An 18,486-nucleotide genomic window follows, 5' to 3' on the forward strand; every position below is an offset into this window, starting at 1 on the left:
CACAGAAAAAACCTAGAATGCCCTGAAGTCACTGGTGGTAGAAATATGGATATCAAGTATGCTGTTGGTGAGGGCTCAGAAGGAAGTGAGCGGCACAGTAGAGAAAGCTTCTATCAAGATTGTGCCATTGCACTCCCGCCTGGGCAACAGAGCAAGACTCTGTTTCAGAAAAAAATAGAAAGCAAGCTTCTATCAGTCGTCTTTGAAAATATGTATGCTATCTTGAGCAGAATGTTGGCAAAAATATGAGCATTGTAAGTACTTCTGGTACAGGCTTAGAAGGAAATACAGAGCACATGATTGAGAAATGGAGGAAAAATGATCTGTGTTACATAGTGGCAGTGAGCTTGGCTTAATTGTGTCCTATAGTCATGTGAAAATTAGCAGAACTTGCCAATGATTAACTCGGATATTTAGCTGAGGAGAGTACCAAGCAAAATGTTGAGGATGCGGACTGTTATCTTCTTTCTGTTCAGAGTAAAAATGTGAGAGAAAATAGATACATTCAGGAAGGAACTGTTAAGCAGAATTTTCAGTAATTTGTTATGGTAACCAAAGTAAACTGATAAAGCTCTTAAGTGAAGAGAGGAATATCTTCTCATATTATTCAGAAATGCCAATGCATGGATCCTTTGTGTAGACTAGTATTAGTTTAGACAGTCTGCTATTTTAAGTTAGCATTAGATACCTGATCACTACATCAAGATACTGAATCAAAATGTGTTATTTTAATTCTATGTCACTTGAACATTTAGGACATGCTTCTATCAGCCCTCAATTTATTTTTTTTAATATTAGCCTCAAATAATAAGAATAAATTAACTTTATTTTGAGCTCAAGTGTTGTTTTTTGTTTTTTGTTTTTTTTGGGGGGGGACAGAGTCTCGCTCTGTCGCCCAGGCTGGAGTGCAGTGGCCGGATCTCTGCTCACTGCAAGCTCCGCCTCCCGGGTTTACGCCATTCTCCTGCCTCAGCCTCCCGAGTAGCTGGGACTACAGGCGCCCGCCACCTCGCCTGGCTAGTTTTTTGTATTTTTTAGTAGAGACGGGGTTTCACCGTGTTAGCCAGGATGGTCTCGATTTCCTGACCTCGTGATCCGCCCGTCTCGGCCTCCCAAAGTGCTGGGATTACAGGCTTGAGCCACCGCGCCCGTGAGCTCAAGTTCTTAAACTCACCAATCAATGATTTGTGAGTCGTTCTTTTGTTTGTTGTTTGGTTGGTTTCTTTGCATTTTGTTTTATTTGTTTGTACTTTAAGACATGGATTCTTGGGCCCTCTGCAAACCTTGTACATTGATTTTCTGGTGCTGAGGATTGGATATTTATATTTTTCTAAGGCTTTGTCAATTGTTATGATAAACAACCATTTAGGAAACCATTGATATTATGGAGCATAGCTGGATTTGTCTACCATTTCTTAAGTACTCCCTATGTGTCAGATATATATTAGATGAGCTTTACATAATATTTATATGTAATCTTACAGGTACATGTTTAATTTCAGCTTTGTAGTTGGCAAATTGAGGTTCAAAGAAGTAGTAAAGCTGTTCCAAATCTGTAATTAGAAAAACTGATATTTGAGCACATATCTATTTCCAAAACCCATTCTCCTACAGAAAAACCAGCAGTAAAGTGAAAACATTATTTGTTCACATTTCCTTATATATCCTTTCTAGGTGGATGATGTGCGTAAGTCATTTAACTTCCCAAGATTTAGTTTGCTCTATTTGAAGAAGTGTATAATAATATGTATCTCAAGCAGTTGTCATGAAGACCGAATTCAATTATGTACAGAATAGCACTCTGGCAACACTAGAGTGCCATGCAAATGTGATTTGCTTTACTATGGTTTTTGCTCTTACCTATTTTTATTTATGGAATAAGTAAAGTGTAACCATGTTATTTGGCAGAAGTGCCAGCTCTCACAAAATGCTACATCTACTGCCAGCTGCTTCTATTCTTGTGGATCTAAGGCTTCCTCAGTGGTTACTTTTGGAGCCAGAATGGATCAGTGTTCATATCCCCGCTCTGCCATTTACTAACAGTAGAATCATGTACTAGTCTTTCCATGATTTTGATTATTCACCAATAGAAAGAGAAAGAGATGCTGGTAATTTGAGGTCGACATTGAAATAATATGGAATGCTTATAATGTTTATGGTCATCATCATTAATGATCACATTACTGACAGTAGCTGTGTTAGTAAGATGGCAAATACATTTTGTGAGGTTCCACTAGACACTGCCTATGAAGAGTGGCACAGGCAGGGGGTGAAAGAATGCCAGCAGTGAGGCAGTGTATTCCGCAGGGCATGGGAAAAAACCCAGGCCAGTTGCAACCCGCGTGAATACTAACTCCCACTGTAGCCTGGATTGCATTCCTATGCCAGCAAAATGGTTTTTCAACTGTGGCTATTCTGTAGCAGAGTATCAGCAAGGGAGCCCCAGATAGGGAAGCTGAAAAGAGTTTAATTATTTAGCACATATATATTATGCCATAAGTACATACACAAGCAGAATGGGAGAAAAGAATAGATCCCGTGGCACTTGGCAGATGACCAGTTGGAAAGGCAATCATAAACTACTTGGGAACATTAAATAAGTCAGAATGCTATCTTCTAACATATAAACTAGTAATGATAGCAGTAACTACCATTTCATAAATTCCTGTGCCAGGAACCCTGCTAGGCTTTGTATGTACATTATCACTAGGCTACAAAACTCTATTGAATAAGAACCATTTATTACCTCATTCTACAGACGAGGAAATTGAGGCACAGAGAAGTTAAAGAAGGCATTAATGGTTAAAGACCTGAGAAATATTGGCCATGAGATTTAAAATAGAGTCTAACTATCTGTAAAGCCCATGTCCTTTCCACCGCAGTGTGATGTCTCCATGGAACATTCTCATGTCTTGCATCTCTTGTCCTTTTACAACAATCACTGTTACAGGTAATCCTTCTGCTTTTTTATTTTGCATGTACCCCTCCTCAAGAAAAGGTACATGATAAATAATAAAATCATCATTGGGTGTATATATAAATAGATGATTGATAGACCAGACAGATCGATGACAGACTGTGTGTGTATATGCACACCATCACACTCTGTGACTTTTAAAACTATCTTGTGGATCTCCTTAGCACATCTCTTGTGCTCTGCTTATATTCCGGCCCAGATGTACAGAGCAGCTAGTTCACAATAACCTCCCAACCACCAGTGTCATCATGTGCTTTGTGGATGAAGTGTGGTCCACTCTCCTGAGATCTGTTCACAGTGTCCTCAATCGCTCTCCTCCATACCTCATCAAGGAGATTCTGCTGGTAGATGACTTCAGCACCAAAGGTAAGAAAACCACTCGGGCTATCTCTTGAAATTTCAAAGTTTGGTGGAAGCAAAGTTTGGTAGCAGTTTGGATGGCAAAATTACAAGATAATTTGATGAAGCATAAACATTGTACAAATGCATTGTTTTACGTGGAGCCTCAGAGACATAAGTCTAAGCATCTGTGGACATTAAAAGTCATCTGGAGCTCTATTCAGTTAGTTGTCTCAGTTGTAACTCTCCTACCATGTTGGAATGATCTTCTAACTATGGCTCGTTGGAGATGGGTACTTTGAAGTACTGGAGTTTAGATGTCCTCTACAATTGCATAAATCCCTTTTAATGGAATCACAATTAAAGGGAGGCCTTGCCTACTGGTAATAACTAGAGTTACAGTTGGACTTTATGGAAGGCAAAGAAATTGAGGTCTTATGGCTTCTTCCTTGAGAGCAAGGCATATGATGTGTTCAGTTAAGTGTTAAGAAGACAAATTGCCAATAGGACAAGAGAGATGAGGTGATTCCAATAAAGTTCAAAAGAAGAATCCACCATAGCCTTTACATTCATTTTTGTTTATTACAGTGAAGAATCTCGCTCTTTAGGTTGTCAAATAACTTGTGTATGTAGGTGGTCTGACAGCCACATTACAAATTCCCAAAATGGAACCCATTTTTCAGAAAAGTTTAGAAAATAGCAAAGACTTGGCAATGCTAGTATACTTAGCCTTAAGCTAAGTCTTAGCCTTGAGCTGTGACCACAGCAACATGGGAAGTTTCTTTAGCTTCAGAGTTTCTACCATAATCACATTGAGCTCAAGAAACTGTGGGATGACAGAGAAAAACTGGCTGAAAACATAAAACGTGGCCTTGAAAGCATAAACAAAAATAGCACCCAATTAGAAAGTAGATAAGAGTCCCTTCATGAGGGGTAGGTCCAGATTCTGTGAGACCTGAAGCTTATTCAGTTTTCAGGGTCCTAAGAAAAACTTTCTTAGAAAGTTTTCTGGAAGCCATTCCGACCTAGGATAGCTGTCAATAGCTTAATTACACACAGAAGTGACTATAAGTCACATAAACATGGCTCATAAAGCCCCCAGAAAACTGTTCCTTTAGCTGGATCCCTCCATAGCCATCTAATAAGAGAGAAAAGGTGTAATGGAAGGGGATGTCAGAGTAGGAAATGAAAGGGTCTTATTTGCACACATTGTTTAGCCTCTTCCTTGGGTCATGGAAAGGGCTTTTGCAAGAGGTGGGGTTGAGAGTAGAAGCAGAATTGTGCAGAAGCCTGAGCTACATTTATTTTAAGGCAAATATTCCCCTACCTTGACAAATACTCAGAAAGGTGTGCCCTCCACTGTATCACCTTGCAACACTGAAAACAAAGATTTGGGGTTTGAAAAATCAGACAGCTTTGAATATTGAAATGAGACAGAATCCTTCCAAGAAAATGACATCAGAAAATAAAATTATGACCCAAGGAATAAAATTCAGTGATGATGGTAATGTCATAGTTTTTGGCATTTGACTTCGGGAAGGCACTTCTGATACTATCTAGACTTAGCTAATTCAAGTGTTCCTGGTTTATCTTTACTCTGATGTAGACTACCTAAAAGATAATTTGGATAAATACATGTCCCAGTTTCCAAAAGTTCGGATTCTTCATCTCAAAGAGAGACATGGCTTAATAAGGGCCAGGCTGGCAGGAGCACAGAATGCAACAGGTAAGAAGCTACTCATTTTTTTGTGTGTTACATTTTGTTTTAATTTAAAATGTTTCTCAAACATACAGAAAATGTGAAAGACTAGCACAATGATGCCTATATATGCATCACTTAGTTCCATCAGTTTTAAAGTTTTTATAATATGTGCTCTATCATAAACACACATAGACACCTATTGTAGATACTTTTTTCCTGAACCTTTGAAAAAGAAGTTACAGACATCATCATACTGCACCCCTAAGGACCTCAGTAGGCGTCTCTGAAGAACAGGAGCATTCTCTTAAATAAGCACAGCTTTCATAACTAAATATAATACCTACTATATGCTATTTTCAAGTTTTGTCATTGTTCCCAAAATATTTTTGGTTTTGGATTTTTTTTGTTTTTTTGTTTTTTTGACGGAGTCTCGCTCTGACGCCCAGGCTGGAGTGCAGGCTGGAGTGCAGTGGCACCATCTCAGCTCACTGCAAGCTCCGCCTCCCAGGTTCAGGCCATTCTCCTGCCTCAGCATCCCAAGTAGCTGGGACTACAGGCACCCGCCACCATGCCTGGCTAATTTTTTGTATTTTTAATGGAGATGGGGTTTCACCACATTAGCCAGGATGGTCTTGATCTCCTGACATCATGATCTGCCTGCCTCAGCCTCCCAAAATGCTGGGATTACAGGCCGCAAAACGTTTTTTTTAAATTCAGAAACTAATTAAGTTTCATACCCTGCATTTGATAGTTTGGTCTTCTTAGTCTAGAATACTCAACTCCTCACACTTTGCTTAAACATTTGTGTGTGTGTGTGTGTGTGTGTGTGTGTGTGTGTGTGTGTGTGTATTTTAAGTTCATGCCATTTGTTTGGTACAACTGACCATGTTCTGAAATTTTCAATTTCCTCTTGTTACCTGCAGGATAAATGTTTTTGGAGTGAAAATATTATATAGAATGCTACTACATAGGTGATAGAAACGGTATACATCTCATCAAGAGGCATATAATATAACATAATATTACCAGTATTGTTGATACTAACTTTGAGAAGTTAGTTAAGATGTTGACAGCTAGAGCTTTACTTTGGGAGTAAGAAGTAATTTGTGGAATGATACATTAACCCATGAGAATATTCTGTTTTTCTTACAATGTTTTACCCAATGGTTTTTAGTATCCATTGATGATCCTTGCTTAAATCAATTATTACATTGAGGACTGAAAAGTTGCTTTTCTATAATTCATTCTTTTTTATTTAGCTGGCACTCATGTGTAAGGAAAAAAATCTCTATCTCTCCCTCTCCTGTTTTCTAACTCTTCCTCCCTTCCCCCTCAACCTCCCTCTCCCCTCCCTCTCATCCCCTCACCAATATGGATTTATGGCTTAGAAGTTAAATGTGTATTATATCACCATTATTCTTGTTGGTGTTCAAATTGTCCCAAATTTGGTCACTAGGAGCTTCTTCAAGCCTGCACCTTTTTGACCTGACCAATCAGTATTTCAAGATTTCATAAAGTTTTAATTCTACAATCCTCACCCCTCTCTTCTCTGACCCATGTCTGTTCTTCCTAGGTTTTTTCTGCCTTCCCCAAAGGCCATATGCCTTCTTTTCCCCTCCTTTTTTTAGTGTGCAGGTGTTGGTGAGTGAATGAGAAGTGAGTCTATTTTATGAGTATTCTACAAACAACATCAAACATTTGGGTTCATGCTCATAAGTTTCTAAGGAAGGATCTGTGCCCTGTGATAGTAGCTGACTTATATGCTAGGTGCCATTCTGAATACTTCATATATTAACTGATTGAATCCTCACAATAACTCTATGAGATGGGTACAATCACATCCTCATTCTACATATGAGAATATAGAAGTGCAGTGAGGCTGTGCCTTATGCAAGCTCACCCATCTAGTCAGTGGTAAATCCAAAGCTGGCACCTGAATGCCCTGACTCCAGAGGGCATCCTCTTATCTACTACACCTTGAGGCCTCTAGACACTTAGTCACTACTCCGGTCCTGTACGCCCTGCTTTTACAGTTCTTCACCAGCTTAAATTCAAGCATGTTCTGATGGGAAATTATCTGCTTACGTGAGTTTAATTTTCTCGTAACTGGACCCCATATTTGAAGCTCTTCTCATTTCATTGGTTTGCTAACAAATGTCTTCTCTTTGTAGAGGAAATTTTAAGTGAACAACAAATACATCACACCAAAATTGGCATTGCAGTGACAGTTAAGATTCTCAATGAGAGACTGCATTCAGAAAAATCTAATGGCATTCCTTGCTTAATTTCCTTTGGAAAATAATTATCTATAAATGATGTACAAATAGGATACTCAAGAACTAGTTTAAGTAGGTAACTTTTGAGCTGAGGTCTGGGTGAAGACTATTCCCAAGCAAATGGAACAAGAAGTACAAATGTCCTAATGAAGAAATGAGCTTGGCATATTCAAGGTAAAGAAATAAGTTCATTTTGACTCATGGGTGCTGACCATGGGGAGAGTCATAAAAGATTCATTTGGGGGGAAAGAAAAAAGCAAGTTTTTCTAAAGTTTTGTGCATCACTTAAAGATTGTAGGCATTATTCTCAGTATAAGGTGAAGCCAGTGAAGAATGTTAAATGGGAACAAAACTGTCTGATGTACATTTTGAAAGTTCATTTTGGCCACTGTGTAGATAATGGATATTAGGAAGATGAAAAACGAAGCAGGGAGGCTATTTTAGTTGTCCAAGTACCAGGGAGGTGCCAGGGTAAATGGGAGAAATGGTCAGCTTCATCATAGATTGTGCACATGGAACGTATAGGACTTGCCATCAGATAGGATGTGAAGAGAATGAGAGCAATCAGAAACAAACTCTAGGACTGGTATCTGAACAGCTTGGTGGGTGGTAGGCTCAAAATTGGAGGAGCAGGTTTGGAATTGCAGTTGAGTTTTGATTTTGTCCATATAAATTTGAGATGAAAATTAGATATTCACGTGCAGAAAGTAGAATACAGAACCAAATATGGATTACTTATTTAAAAATATTCTCTCTGCCTGCATGGAGCACAGAGTATGCTAGTAATGGCCTCTGACACAGTCCAAACTATTAGACAACATGGGTGGCGTGTCTTAGAAGGGGTGTTATGAGCTTGATTAAAGCAGTTGCAACTGCTTGCTCAAGTGTTTGCAGTTACATTCATAAAGTAATTTCTTTGAATTTAGCAAATCTGAATGTAAATTCAGATTCATTAACACCCTTGAGAATATTAGCTCAGTAACTTTCAAACCATTTTGATGATGACTTGTGTAGAAATAAATTTTTCATCACAATTCACTACATGTGTAATCACACATATAACTACAGTAGACATTTTATCAAATAACATGTGGAATAGATTCTAATATCTTCTTTTCTATGTTATTTATTTTTTAGATCCTGGCCAATCTCAATAAATTGATTTAGTGATTGATTCACTAAGAGGATCTACAGCTCTCAGTTTGAAAAACCCCAGCTAGGTGTATCTTAATTGCTTGCCACTGCCTAGTAGAGTGATGCTTCCCAAACTATCTAAAAAGGACTTTTTTCCCCTAATTTCCATTTTTTTATTGACCTACCCCTTTGTAAATTATAACAAATATTAATTACTCAAAAAGGAAAGTAGATATACAAAACACAAACCCATTTTTATTATATATAAATTATATATGGCTGGGTGCAGTGGCTCACGCCAGTAATCCCAGCACTTTGGGAGGCTGAGGCAGGCAGATCACCTGAAGTCAGGAGTTCGAGACCAGCCTACCCAACATGGCAAAACCCTGTCTCTACAAAAAATACAAAAAATTAGCCAGGAGTGGTGGTGGGTGCCTGTAATCCCAGCTACTCAGGAGGCTAAGGCAGAGAATCTCTTGAACCCGGGAGACGGAGGTTGCAGTGAGGTGATATCACACCACTGCACTCTAGCCTGGGCAAAAAGAGCAAAACACTGTCTCAAAAAAAAAAAAAAATATATATATATATATATATATATAAATTTATAAATTTGGCAAATTGCTATAAAGTTTCAAAATATTTGTTCTCAATTTCTATTGCTATCTCCCTGTAGACAGCAGGGTCTGTGACCTACACTTTGAGCAGCATTAGTGGAGCTTAGGTACTTGAGAGTTTGGAAAGAAGAAAGATGTGTCTCGATGTATCCTTGCCCAGGGATACATCCAATGCCAGGAAGTACACCTGTCCCCTGTGGGGAATTCAAGGCAATGCAGGATCAATTTTAGGAGAGAATGTAATTCAGAGACTGGCATTGAGCAGAGATGGCAGGCGGGGTGGGTCCTCTCAAACTCCCCTGGGTGTGCCACAGCTCTCAAGAGTAGAGATAAGTAAGAGACTAAGGTCCTCCTGAAGAGTTCCTGTAAATTAGAGGTCAGCAAAGACAGCAGACAAAAAGTTTCTCTAGGATGCCTCACCAAACAAAGAGTTTAAAGATAAGAATCTGAGTCCAGAACCTGACAGGCCTTGGCGCAACTGTTCCCTACAGATTTGCCCTTTAGGACTCAAAAGGGAATTAACAGGCAAGGGTGAGATCCAGAGATCCAAAGACATGCAAAAATAGAAGTCAGATGGCCTATTTTGGTCCCATTGTATTATGAGGCTCTCTGAAGGTCTGCCGGAGGCTCTCTGAAAGTCTGCAATCATCTGCAAAATAATAAGGGGCCAAGCACTGATCTGCCTTACCGTTAGCGATGTCTACTATGCATTCCGTTTCCAGGGCATGTTAGTTCTTCATCTGAATCTATTTCAGGCAAAAAGATTAGGTCCAATCAGTTGCTTGCTGTGAATGAGGGGGTTGAGAGGCCCAAGTAGGATTTCAAAATTTGACAGGTAGGCCAGGGGCAATGGATCTCTAAGAATTGCTCACTCTATGAAGCCAACAGAATTAAAAAGATGCAGTAAATGAAATATCAGGGAACAAGTAGATCACCCACATTCCTTCCTAGTATGGAACAGACCAAGTGATTTACTGCCCTGCCAAGAGGAGTTACAGTCAGGCAGTAGAGAGTCAGAGTAAATATTAGGTTTTCATTTCCTTCATGACATGGCGTTTTAGCAAAATTCCTGACATTTCTATGAGCATTCTAAATAATCACTTGGCTAACTTTAAGTAACTGGACAGGTGACATCTAACTCCTAGCAAACTCCAAGGTCTCCTAAAAAGCAACAGTAGACATCTTTCTGCAAACTTTTATAACTTGTATCTGCTGCAGGTAAAAATTATTTCCTTAGCGTTACTTAGGAGGCATTATGTAAAATTAAATGGCATGCCAAGCCAACATCCCTCGAGGAACCCTTGACATAACCATCCAGCATTAACTGGTTCTGCAGCAATATTCCAGGTTGGTACACTGGATATAAGTGGGGGTCCATGCTCAACAAGGACCCAAAATTGTTTGGCACATTGAACAGTTTTATGTTGCCCCCCACCCTCCAAATTTTTAAGTTACAAATGAAACCCATCTGTAAACAATCCAGTATTATTGTGACCTATCCTTAGAAACAGAAAATCCTACCAGGTAGCAATCAAGATTGGACTAAAATTTTATATTCTTTAACCAACCTCTCCCTATATCCCCTCTCCCCTACCCTTTCCAAATCTAGTGCTCTATAGCACTATAGGGTCACTATAGTTAACAATAGTTTATTATATGTTTTCAAGCAGCTATCAGAGAGGATTTTGAATGTTCCCAATACACATAAATGATAAATGTTTGAGGTGATTGATATGCTAATTACCCTGATTTGATCACTACACATTTTACGTATCAAATATCACTATGTACCCTATAAATATATATAATTATTATGTGTCAATTTAAAAATTTTAAGTGATTGGGTTGATTATTCTGACAGTAAATTATACTAGCCATTTTTAAAGAATTTAGGTATGAGGTAGATCTTAGAAATATCTTTACAAGGCAAAGCTCAAAAAGGTTAAGTAACTTATCTAAACTGGCTAGGAAAAGCAGAGCTCGGATTGAAGGCTATTGTATGTAACTTTAATGCTATGCTTATTTCACTGTGCTTCTCAGCCTCTCCAAATCAGGAACAGTGTGTACAATGTCCATAGACAATAATCACACCAATCAGAAATCCCACCAAGAGTCAGCTACACAGAAAGCTCCCTGTTTTCTCACCTAACATAGTCCTAAGATCTTATTTTAAAACAAAATGTCTGAAAGTAGAGCAATAGCATGCATGCATGGGAGGATTCTCCTCTTCCCCAAAATAAAACAATATAAAATTCCAGACTATGTTTTGAGCAGATGCTGCTTCCCTTAGGTCCTGGCAGCAAATGAATGAGAATTTTCATAGGGATCTGGGCCAGGTGGGAAGTGAATGTAGGTTTGGGAACCCATCCTGCTGCCACTGGGGACTGAGAAAGATAATCCAGGCCCCTTTGACTTCATAAGGTTGCTATGGGGATAGGGACAGGTGGTATAGTAAACACTGCTCTTTAAACTCTAGGTCTGAATGGACCACAAGTAGAAATCTTATTTTTTGTTTTTGTTTTTGTGCTTTTTGTTTTTTGTTTTTGAGACGGAGTCTCGCTGTGTCACCAGGCTGGAGTGCAGTGCCTCGATCTCTGCTCACTGCAACCTCCACCTCCCGGGTTCAAGTGCTTTTCCTGCCCCAGCCTCCTGAATAGCTAGGGCTACAGGCACACACACAGGCCCAGCTAATTTTTGTATTTTTAGTAGAGATGGGGTTTCACCATGTTGGCCAGGATGGCCTTGATCTCTCAGCCTCATGATCCTACCACCTCGGCCTCCCAAAGTGCTAAGATTACAGGCATGAGCCACCACGCCCGGCCAGGAATCTTTTTTTTACCACATTGTATACCACTAGCCAAGTGGACTTTAGCAGGCCATGCTTCATATACCTACATAACCCTGTGAGTCTTCCCATGACCGGGGAGAGGGTTGTCCCAAAGGTGCCATCCCCAAAGGACACCCTTAGGAGATGGCTTAGTCCTTTTGGGCTGCTATAACAAAATGCCTTACACTAGATAATTTATAAATAGCATATATTTATTGATCACAGTTTTGGAGGCTGGGAAGTCCAAGATCAAGGCAGTAGCAGATTCGGTGTCTAGTGACAGCTCACTGTCTGCTTCAAAGGTGGCACCTTGTTGCTGTGACCTTACACGGTGGAAGGGCAAAAGGGGCTCACAAACACTCTCCAGCCTCTTTCATATGGGTACTAATCCTACTTAAGAAGGCTCCACCCTCATGATCTTATCACAAAGGCCCCACCTCCTAATACTATCACCTTAGGGTTAGGTTTCAAAATATGAATTTTGGATTGACACATACATTCAGACCATGCAGGGGACAATACCCTGTCATTGTCAAACAAGCATTAATGCCCTGAAAATAGGACCCTTCCAGCCTGGTCAGGAAATGAAACTGCTGTCTCCAAGAACAGAAGACTACATGGTGGGGGAGTTGCCTCTCACAGATGGTTTCACTAAACAGACTCCTCAAGAACACTCCACACCAATACCTTACCCTGATGCAAAAATGCCATTGTTAACCAAGTAATTAATATGATGCTAAATTCCATTAATTGAGAGGTAGTTTGCAGATTTCGGTGATAATGATCTATCATCTAGATAACTGTCCTCATTTTGTTTTCTAAGCCTTCCCATACCCAAAACTCTGCCTCCTTCTAGCAATTTTTAAGGAACGTAATCTATGGAATGAGCTACTTGTTTTCTAATATCACATTGCTGTTTGTTAACTGTGCAACCGTAGAAAAGTTACCTAAGGTCTTTGTTCTTTAGTTTCCTTGTCTCTTAAGTGGGAATAAAAATTAGTTCTATACTGCAGGGTTGTTGTAAGGACGACACAAAACATCCATGAAGAATGTTTAGAACGGAGGCTGGCATAGAACAAGCACTTAGATGATGGTTGCTCTTACAGGTGTGTCAAGAGCTAAGCTGAGCATCCAGGTATCAACACAGTCAATTAAAATGATAAACCAAAATGAAAGCAGTAGTCAAGCCTTAATCCCTTACTGCAACAGTATCAGCAGGAGGCTGAAGAGGAGAAGGCATTGGCTCCTCCTGTGTTCCATTTTTCCCCCTGGAATGTTGCTGAGTAGTGGATCAGAGCAGAGCAGAGCAGACAAGAGGGGCAGCTCACTGCCTGCCCAAGGAACGCAGCACAAAAGGGTTCTTCTGTTATGTGGCCCTGGGATCCAGAGTAAGAAAGGGAAAGGCTAGGAGTGGGAAAGCACTGAAGAGTGAGTCCGAGTTGAGCAAAGTGTCTTCGAGACCCATTCCCTCTCCAATAAAGTGGTCCTGGCAGAGGCTTTGGCCTGAATGGAGGCACCTGGGTTAGGAATGCAGACAGGCAGAAGAGCAAGTCCTGCAGCCGAGTGGAGGGTCTGAGTCCTGGACCACAACTCCCTTTAGAGACTTCAACACACTGGCTGGGCACCAAGTCTGAGTGAGAAAGCAGGTTTCCCCCATGAGCGCCCCACTAGGTAGAGCCTTTGTTTTACCTGTGGTTGGGCCTGAAAGATCACACATAGGATCTGGACCAGGAGCTTATTTCCTAGGTTGTTACACTCTCTCACACACACATCACACCACACACACACATACACATACTTCACTTGTATAAGATCCTCTGGAGCAATGTAGATGCTACTGAGGTTTCACTGGGGAGGGAAAGAGTGTTACTTCACACAACTAACAGGGAAAAAAAGAGTTCTTAATACTACTTCTGGTCTCCAAGTTTCTTTTCCTTTTATTTTCTTTTTCTTCCTCTTAAGTCTTTTTAAAAATTGTGTAAAATACATAGAATATAAAAATGGACCATCTTAACCATTTTTAAGTGTACAGGCCCATAGTGTTACATACGTTCACATTGATGTGCAGTCTACATGACTCTTTTTACCTTGCAAAAATAAAACTCCATACCCATTCATCAGCAACCTCCCATTCCCTACTCCCGTCTCCTGTAACTCTTTTCCAGTACCTCCTAGCCTTGCCGGTTCGTCTACTTTAATTTCTTTCATCCCTATTGTGTGAAGTAATTTTTCCTCTTCATCATTCCTAAGGACAAACTTGTCATCTCAGTCTCTCTGCTTCTTAAAAACAAAGTCCCAAATCCTGCACCCCCAGCGTTAATGGGCACACTCTCTTAGAGGGGACTTCAGCAACTACCTTTAATACCAAGTATTCTTTTCAGATTCTTTTACCCATTCTAAATGGCTTACCAATTTTTTCCAAACATAAATTATGTTTGCACCACAGGACTCCTAGGAGCAAAGTTCCTCTCATTTCAGTATGAAATGAAATTATGCTGACCACGAATTCAGAAAAAAAAAAAAAAAAAAAAAAAGATTACTGCATTTACAGCTACATTTCTGGAGCAATCATCAATACTTTTGAACATGAAGTACACACATTCAGTATACTGTATTTTCAAAGATTTTTGTGTTTTTGGCTCTCTAGGTGATGTGTTGACATTTTTAGATTCTCACGTGGAATGTAACGTTGGTTGGTTGGAACCTCTTCTGGAAAGAGTGTATTTAAGTAGAAAGAAAGTGGCCTGTCCAGTAATCGAAGTCATCAATGATAAGGATATGAGGTAATATTGACACATTCCACAAGATACTTCTAAGCACATATGTAAACACAAGCAGCAGAAAGTGCTGAGTATATGCCCAATATGTGCATTTTTTGAAAATCCAAAACATATACAGCTTACTTAAATAAATGGAAAAGCATGGTCGATATCTTGGGATCAGAGTCTGCTGATGCAATAATCTATCTGGTCACTACAAATTCTTAACTCTAAATACCAATAAATCCTAATAGTTATTATCTGTTTTTTCCCCTTTATATTTAGCTGAACCCACAAATATTTATTTGCCTCAAGTTTAGTTCTTATTTCTGTGGGAAACACGTATGTGCTTCTAAGTTGCCCTTGTACTTTTTTTTCCTTCAAAACTGGCCAGAACAGTATTAAAATAAAAGTATAAGTTAAGCACAAATAATCAAGCCAATTAGTTACTAAAGCAAATTGTACTTGTAAATGTTCTTGAACTATTATTAAAAGGTGGTGCCCTAAAATCATCATAAGCACTTGTTTCATTCATTTGACTACGTTGTGAAACCAAATTGATAAAGTACATAAAGATTTATATAATCCCAGGTAACACTTTGGTTTTTTCTTCCTGGATTAGTTACATGACAGTGGACAACTTTCAAAGAGGCATCTTTGTGTGGCCCATGAACTTTGGTTGGAGAACAATTCCTCCAGATGTCATTGCAAAAAACAGAATTAAAGAAACTGATGCAATAAAGTAAGTGTGTGCAATTTAAGACTAGAAAGCAGTCATATATCTTTTTGTAAAAGCATAAAAAATTCTACAAAACAGCTTATTATTCTATAGAACATTAAGAATCACAGTTCTATCCAATAGATTACCAAAGCAAACACAATATTCCTGAGAAATTTGTTCCCAAAACTAATTCTTCACTGGTCATTTGTACCGTACTCAGGGCTGAACACACAAAAATTCACTAATGCTATCCTGTCCCCTAGGATTTGCAACCTAAGAAACACAAACTAGCAAAATGTGCTGCATACATACTATATAAACACACATAATATTAAAGTAAACATAAGTGCAAATTAAAAGTAAATAATAGTAATAGAAATATCATTCTAATGATAGCAATGGTTAGGATTTTCTTTTACAGCCTAATCCTACCCCCTCCATGAGAGAAGTGCCAAATTCTATGAATAAATTTAAAAATCGATTCAGAAGCTGGATATGAATTCAAGTTTGGGCTTTTATTCCCAAGAAACTGCATTAAAGAACACAGCTTAGACCTGAAGCTGAAGTGGAGGCTTCCCATTACTTCTTCAGAATCTAGGCCTGCAGGACAAGCATTCAGCCAGCCACAGAAAGAGCAGCAGGGAGCTTAAATTTTCCCTGTTGTAGTGACCACTTAAGCAGACACAAGCAAGCCAGCCCCAAGAGAAAGCCAAGCCCAGACTGCATTGAAGCATGTTTTCCCCAAACTTACCCCTCAATCAATCATACCACCTTCCTTGCCAGGTGTGATGCCTTCAGAATTGTTCCACCAAGCAAAGAAGTGAAGGTTCTACCATTTATTAAGCACTCTGTGCCAGGCACCTAACTCTCTTCCTACCTCTAGGAGGCAGATGGAAGTATTCACCTTAAAGAGGTGAGGAAATTGAGACTTAAAAGCATTAAGTAATTTTCCCAGAGATCCACAGTTAATGAAAGAAGAATTTGAGACTCAAACCCAGAACTACCTGGATTTAACACTGTTATTCTGCACCTACACCTAAAGAACCTCTGCTTTTTCCAAACTCTCATGTTGAGGGCCAATACAGTGGTTGAATTCAGACTACATTCAACATAATGTTAGGAAGAGAATGCATTCTGGATAGACTAGTAGGAAAATTGGAGTGCAGAAAGAACACGAACATAAATGGTGGCAGAGGGGAGAGAGGTATGGGACAGGAATTATGTCCCCCTTGAGATTACTGTATACACTAAGCACAAAGCAGACTCTCCACAGAAACTACTTCAGCTGGCTGAGTGGTGACCACCATAGGAAGTGATTCCAGTCTTCGCTAACTGCTGACTAAAATATAGTTTCTATTCTCCATAATCAATATTATTAGTGAAGGCTCTGGAGACAGTTTGAATCTCCACTCTGCTACTGAGAAGTGGTATGAGCTTGAAAAGACTACTTCTCATCTTCAGCCTCTATTTCCTCATTTTTACACGAAGACTCATAAAAGCAGGTGCTACTTAGATTGTTTTAAGAACTGAATCAGATAATACATAAAGAGCTTTGAAAGGTGCTTGCCATATAACATGCTGTCGGTAAAGTTTGTGTGTGCTTGTGAGGCAGAAGAATAGGGTCTGGAGGCAAGAACCTTGAGGCCAATTCATGCCGACCTCCTGAAGTCGAATCAAGGAAAAACACCAAGGTCTGGGGGGCAGGGAATCTAAGACCAATTCCTGCTGACTTCCCAAAGCTGGATCAAAAGGAAAACACCTGGGTCTAGGGGCAGGGGATCGAAGGCCGAATAACACCCACTTCCTAAAGCTAAACCAGAAGGAAAATTCCATTTCCCCACATCCGAGTAAAAAAGGATCAAAGGCTACTCTCCCTACAGCCCTCCCCTTCCACCACCTCTCAGAGGGAAAGGGAGGGTGCCTTGGACTGGCCAAGCAGGGACCTTCCCTTCATCTGCATAGGGCGCCAATTCACCTCAGCCTTTCATTAGCCAACCAAATCCTTCATCCAGATAAGGGGCAGCCGATAGGGACCTCGAAAGGAGTACTCGTAACTCAGAAAACTTTGTAACCCGTTTGCTCCGGCCCACTCCCACCCTGTGGAGCGCTTTCTCGCTTTAATAAATCCCTGCTTGTGCTGCTTCGTTCATGTGTTTCGTTCCTTTGTTAGTGTGTTTTGTTCAATTCTTTGTTCAAACTACCTAGAACCTGGATAACTCACACTCACGGCCTTCCTTCCGGTAACCGCGAGAGGCAGTACAGTGGAGTGAGTGGCACAGCGTCCCCTCAGACTGCCCAGAGCAAACCCAAGGTGTCAACTGTCCTTGGGAAAGTTTCTTACCTTCTCTGTGTTGCCGATTCCTGAGAGCTTGCTTGGAGGTTCTAGCAGGGAGCGCAGCTGCTCGTATACCCTTGAGGGAAGACCGGCCCTCCTCTGTCGGGGATGGTCGTCCTCTTCCACAGAGAGCGCAGCTTCCGGGAGGGACGCACATGGAGAAGTGAGGGAGGAAGGGGACACCCGCCTAGCCAGCCGGATCAGCCGAATCAACCCTGGCAATTCATGGGGTGACAGATGTCGCAGCCAGATCGCCCTCACATCCAGTGTTGCAGATTTTTTTTTTTTTTTTTTTTTTTTTTTTTGAGACGGAGTCTCGCTCTGTCGCCCAGGCTGGAGTGCAGTGGCCGGATCTCAGCTCACCGCAAGCTCCGCCTCCCGGGTTTACGCCATTCTCCTGCCTCAGCCTCCCGAGTAGCTGGGACTACAGGCGCCCGCCACCTCGCCCGGCTAGTTTTTTTGTATTTTTTAGTAGAGACGGGGTTTCCCTGGGTTAGCCAGGATGGGCTGGATCTCCTGACCTCGTGATCTGCCCGTCTCAGCTTCCCAAAGTGCTGGGATTACAGGCTTGAGCCACCGCGCCTGGCCCAGTGTTGCAGATTCTTAATAATCATACACACTCACAAGATTTTTTGTGAAGTCTGGGCTGGTATGTATATAATACTTACAATAGTGCCTGATACTCCCTTAGCCCTGAATAAGTGTTAAAAATAACATTCCTGGACAGTTTGTGTCACAGTATAAAGGGCAAATAATACTAGTTCCAGGATGCATCTTTGCTGAACCTAATCAAGCTCTGCCA

The 18,486-nt window shown here is 40.4% G+C and overlaps 1 protein-coding gene across 2 annotated transcripts in view; it reads left to right on the plus strand.

Annotated features, from left to right (window-relative positions):
• Window positions 1-18,486, plus strand: part of LOC105493216 (polypeptide N-acetylgalactosaminyltransferase 5) — a 57,972-nt gene that overhangs the window by 23,766 nt on the left and 15,720 nt on the right. Inside the window, exons 2-5 of one of the 2 annotated variants that reach the window (XM_011760740.2) lie at window positions 3,177-3,343; window positions 4,923-5,042; window positions 14,517-14,652; window positions 15,251-15,370. In XM_011760740.2, the coding sequence (XP_011759042.2) occupies window positions 3,177-3,343; window positions 4,923-5,042; window positions 14,517-14,652; window positions 15,251-15,370 (543 nt within the window). The remainder of the gene's footprint in view (window positions 1-3,176; window positions 3,344-4,922; window positions 5,043-14,516; window positions 14,653-15,250; window positions 15,371-18,486) is intronic. The other variant, XM_071072796.1, reaches the window with a different exon arrangement.

Source organism: Macaca nemestrina, chromosome 11 (genome assembly GCF_043159975.1).
Source record: "Macaca nemestrina isolate mMacNem1 chromosome 11, mMacNem.hap1, whole genome shotgun sequence".
Taxonomy (NCBI): domain Eukaryota; kingdom Metazoa; phylum Chordata; class Mammalia; order Primates; family Cercopithecidae; genus Macaca; species Macaca nemestrina.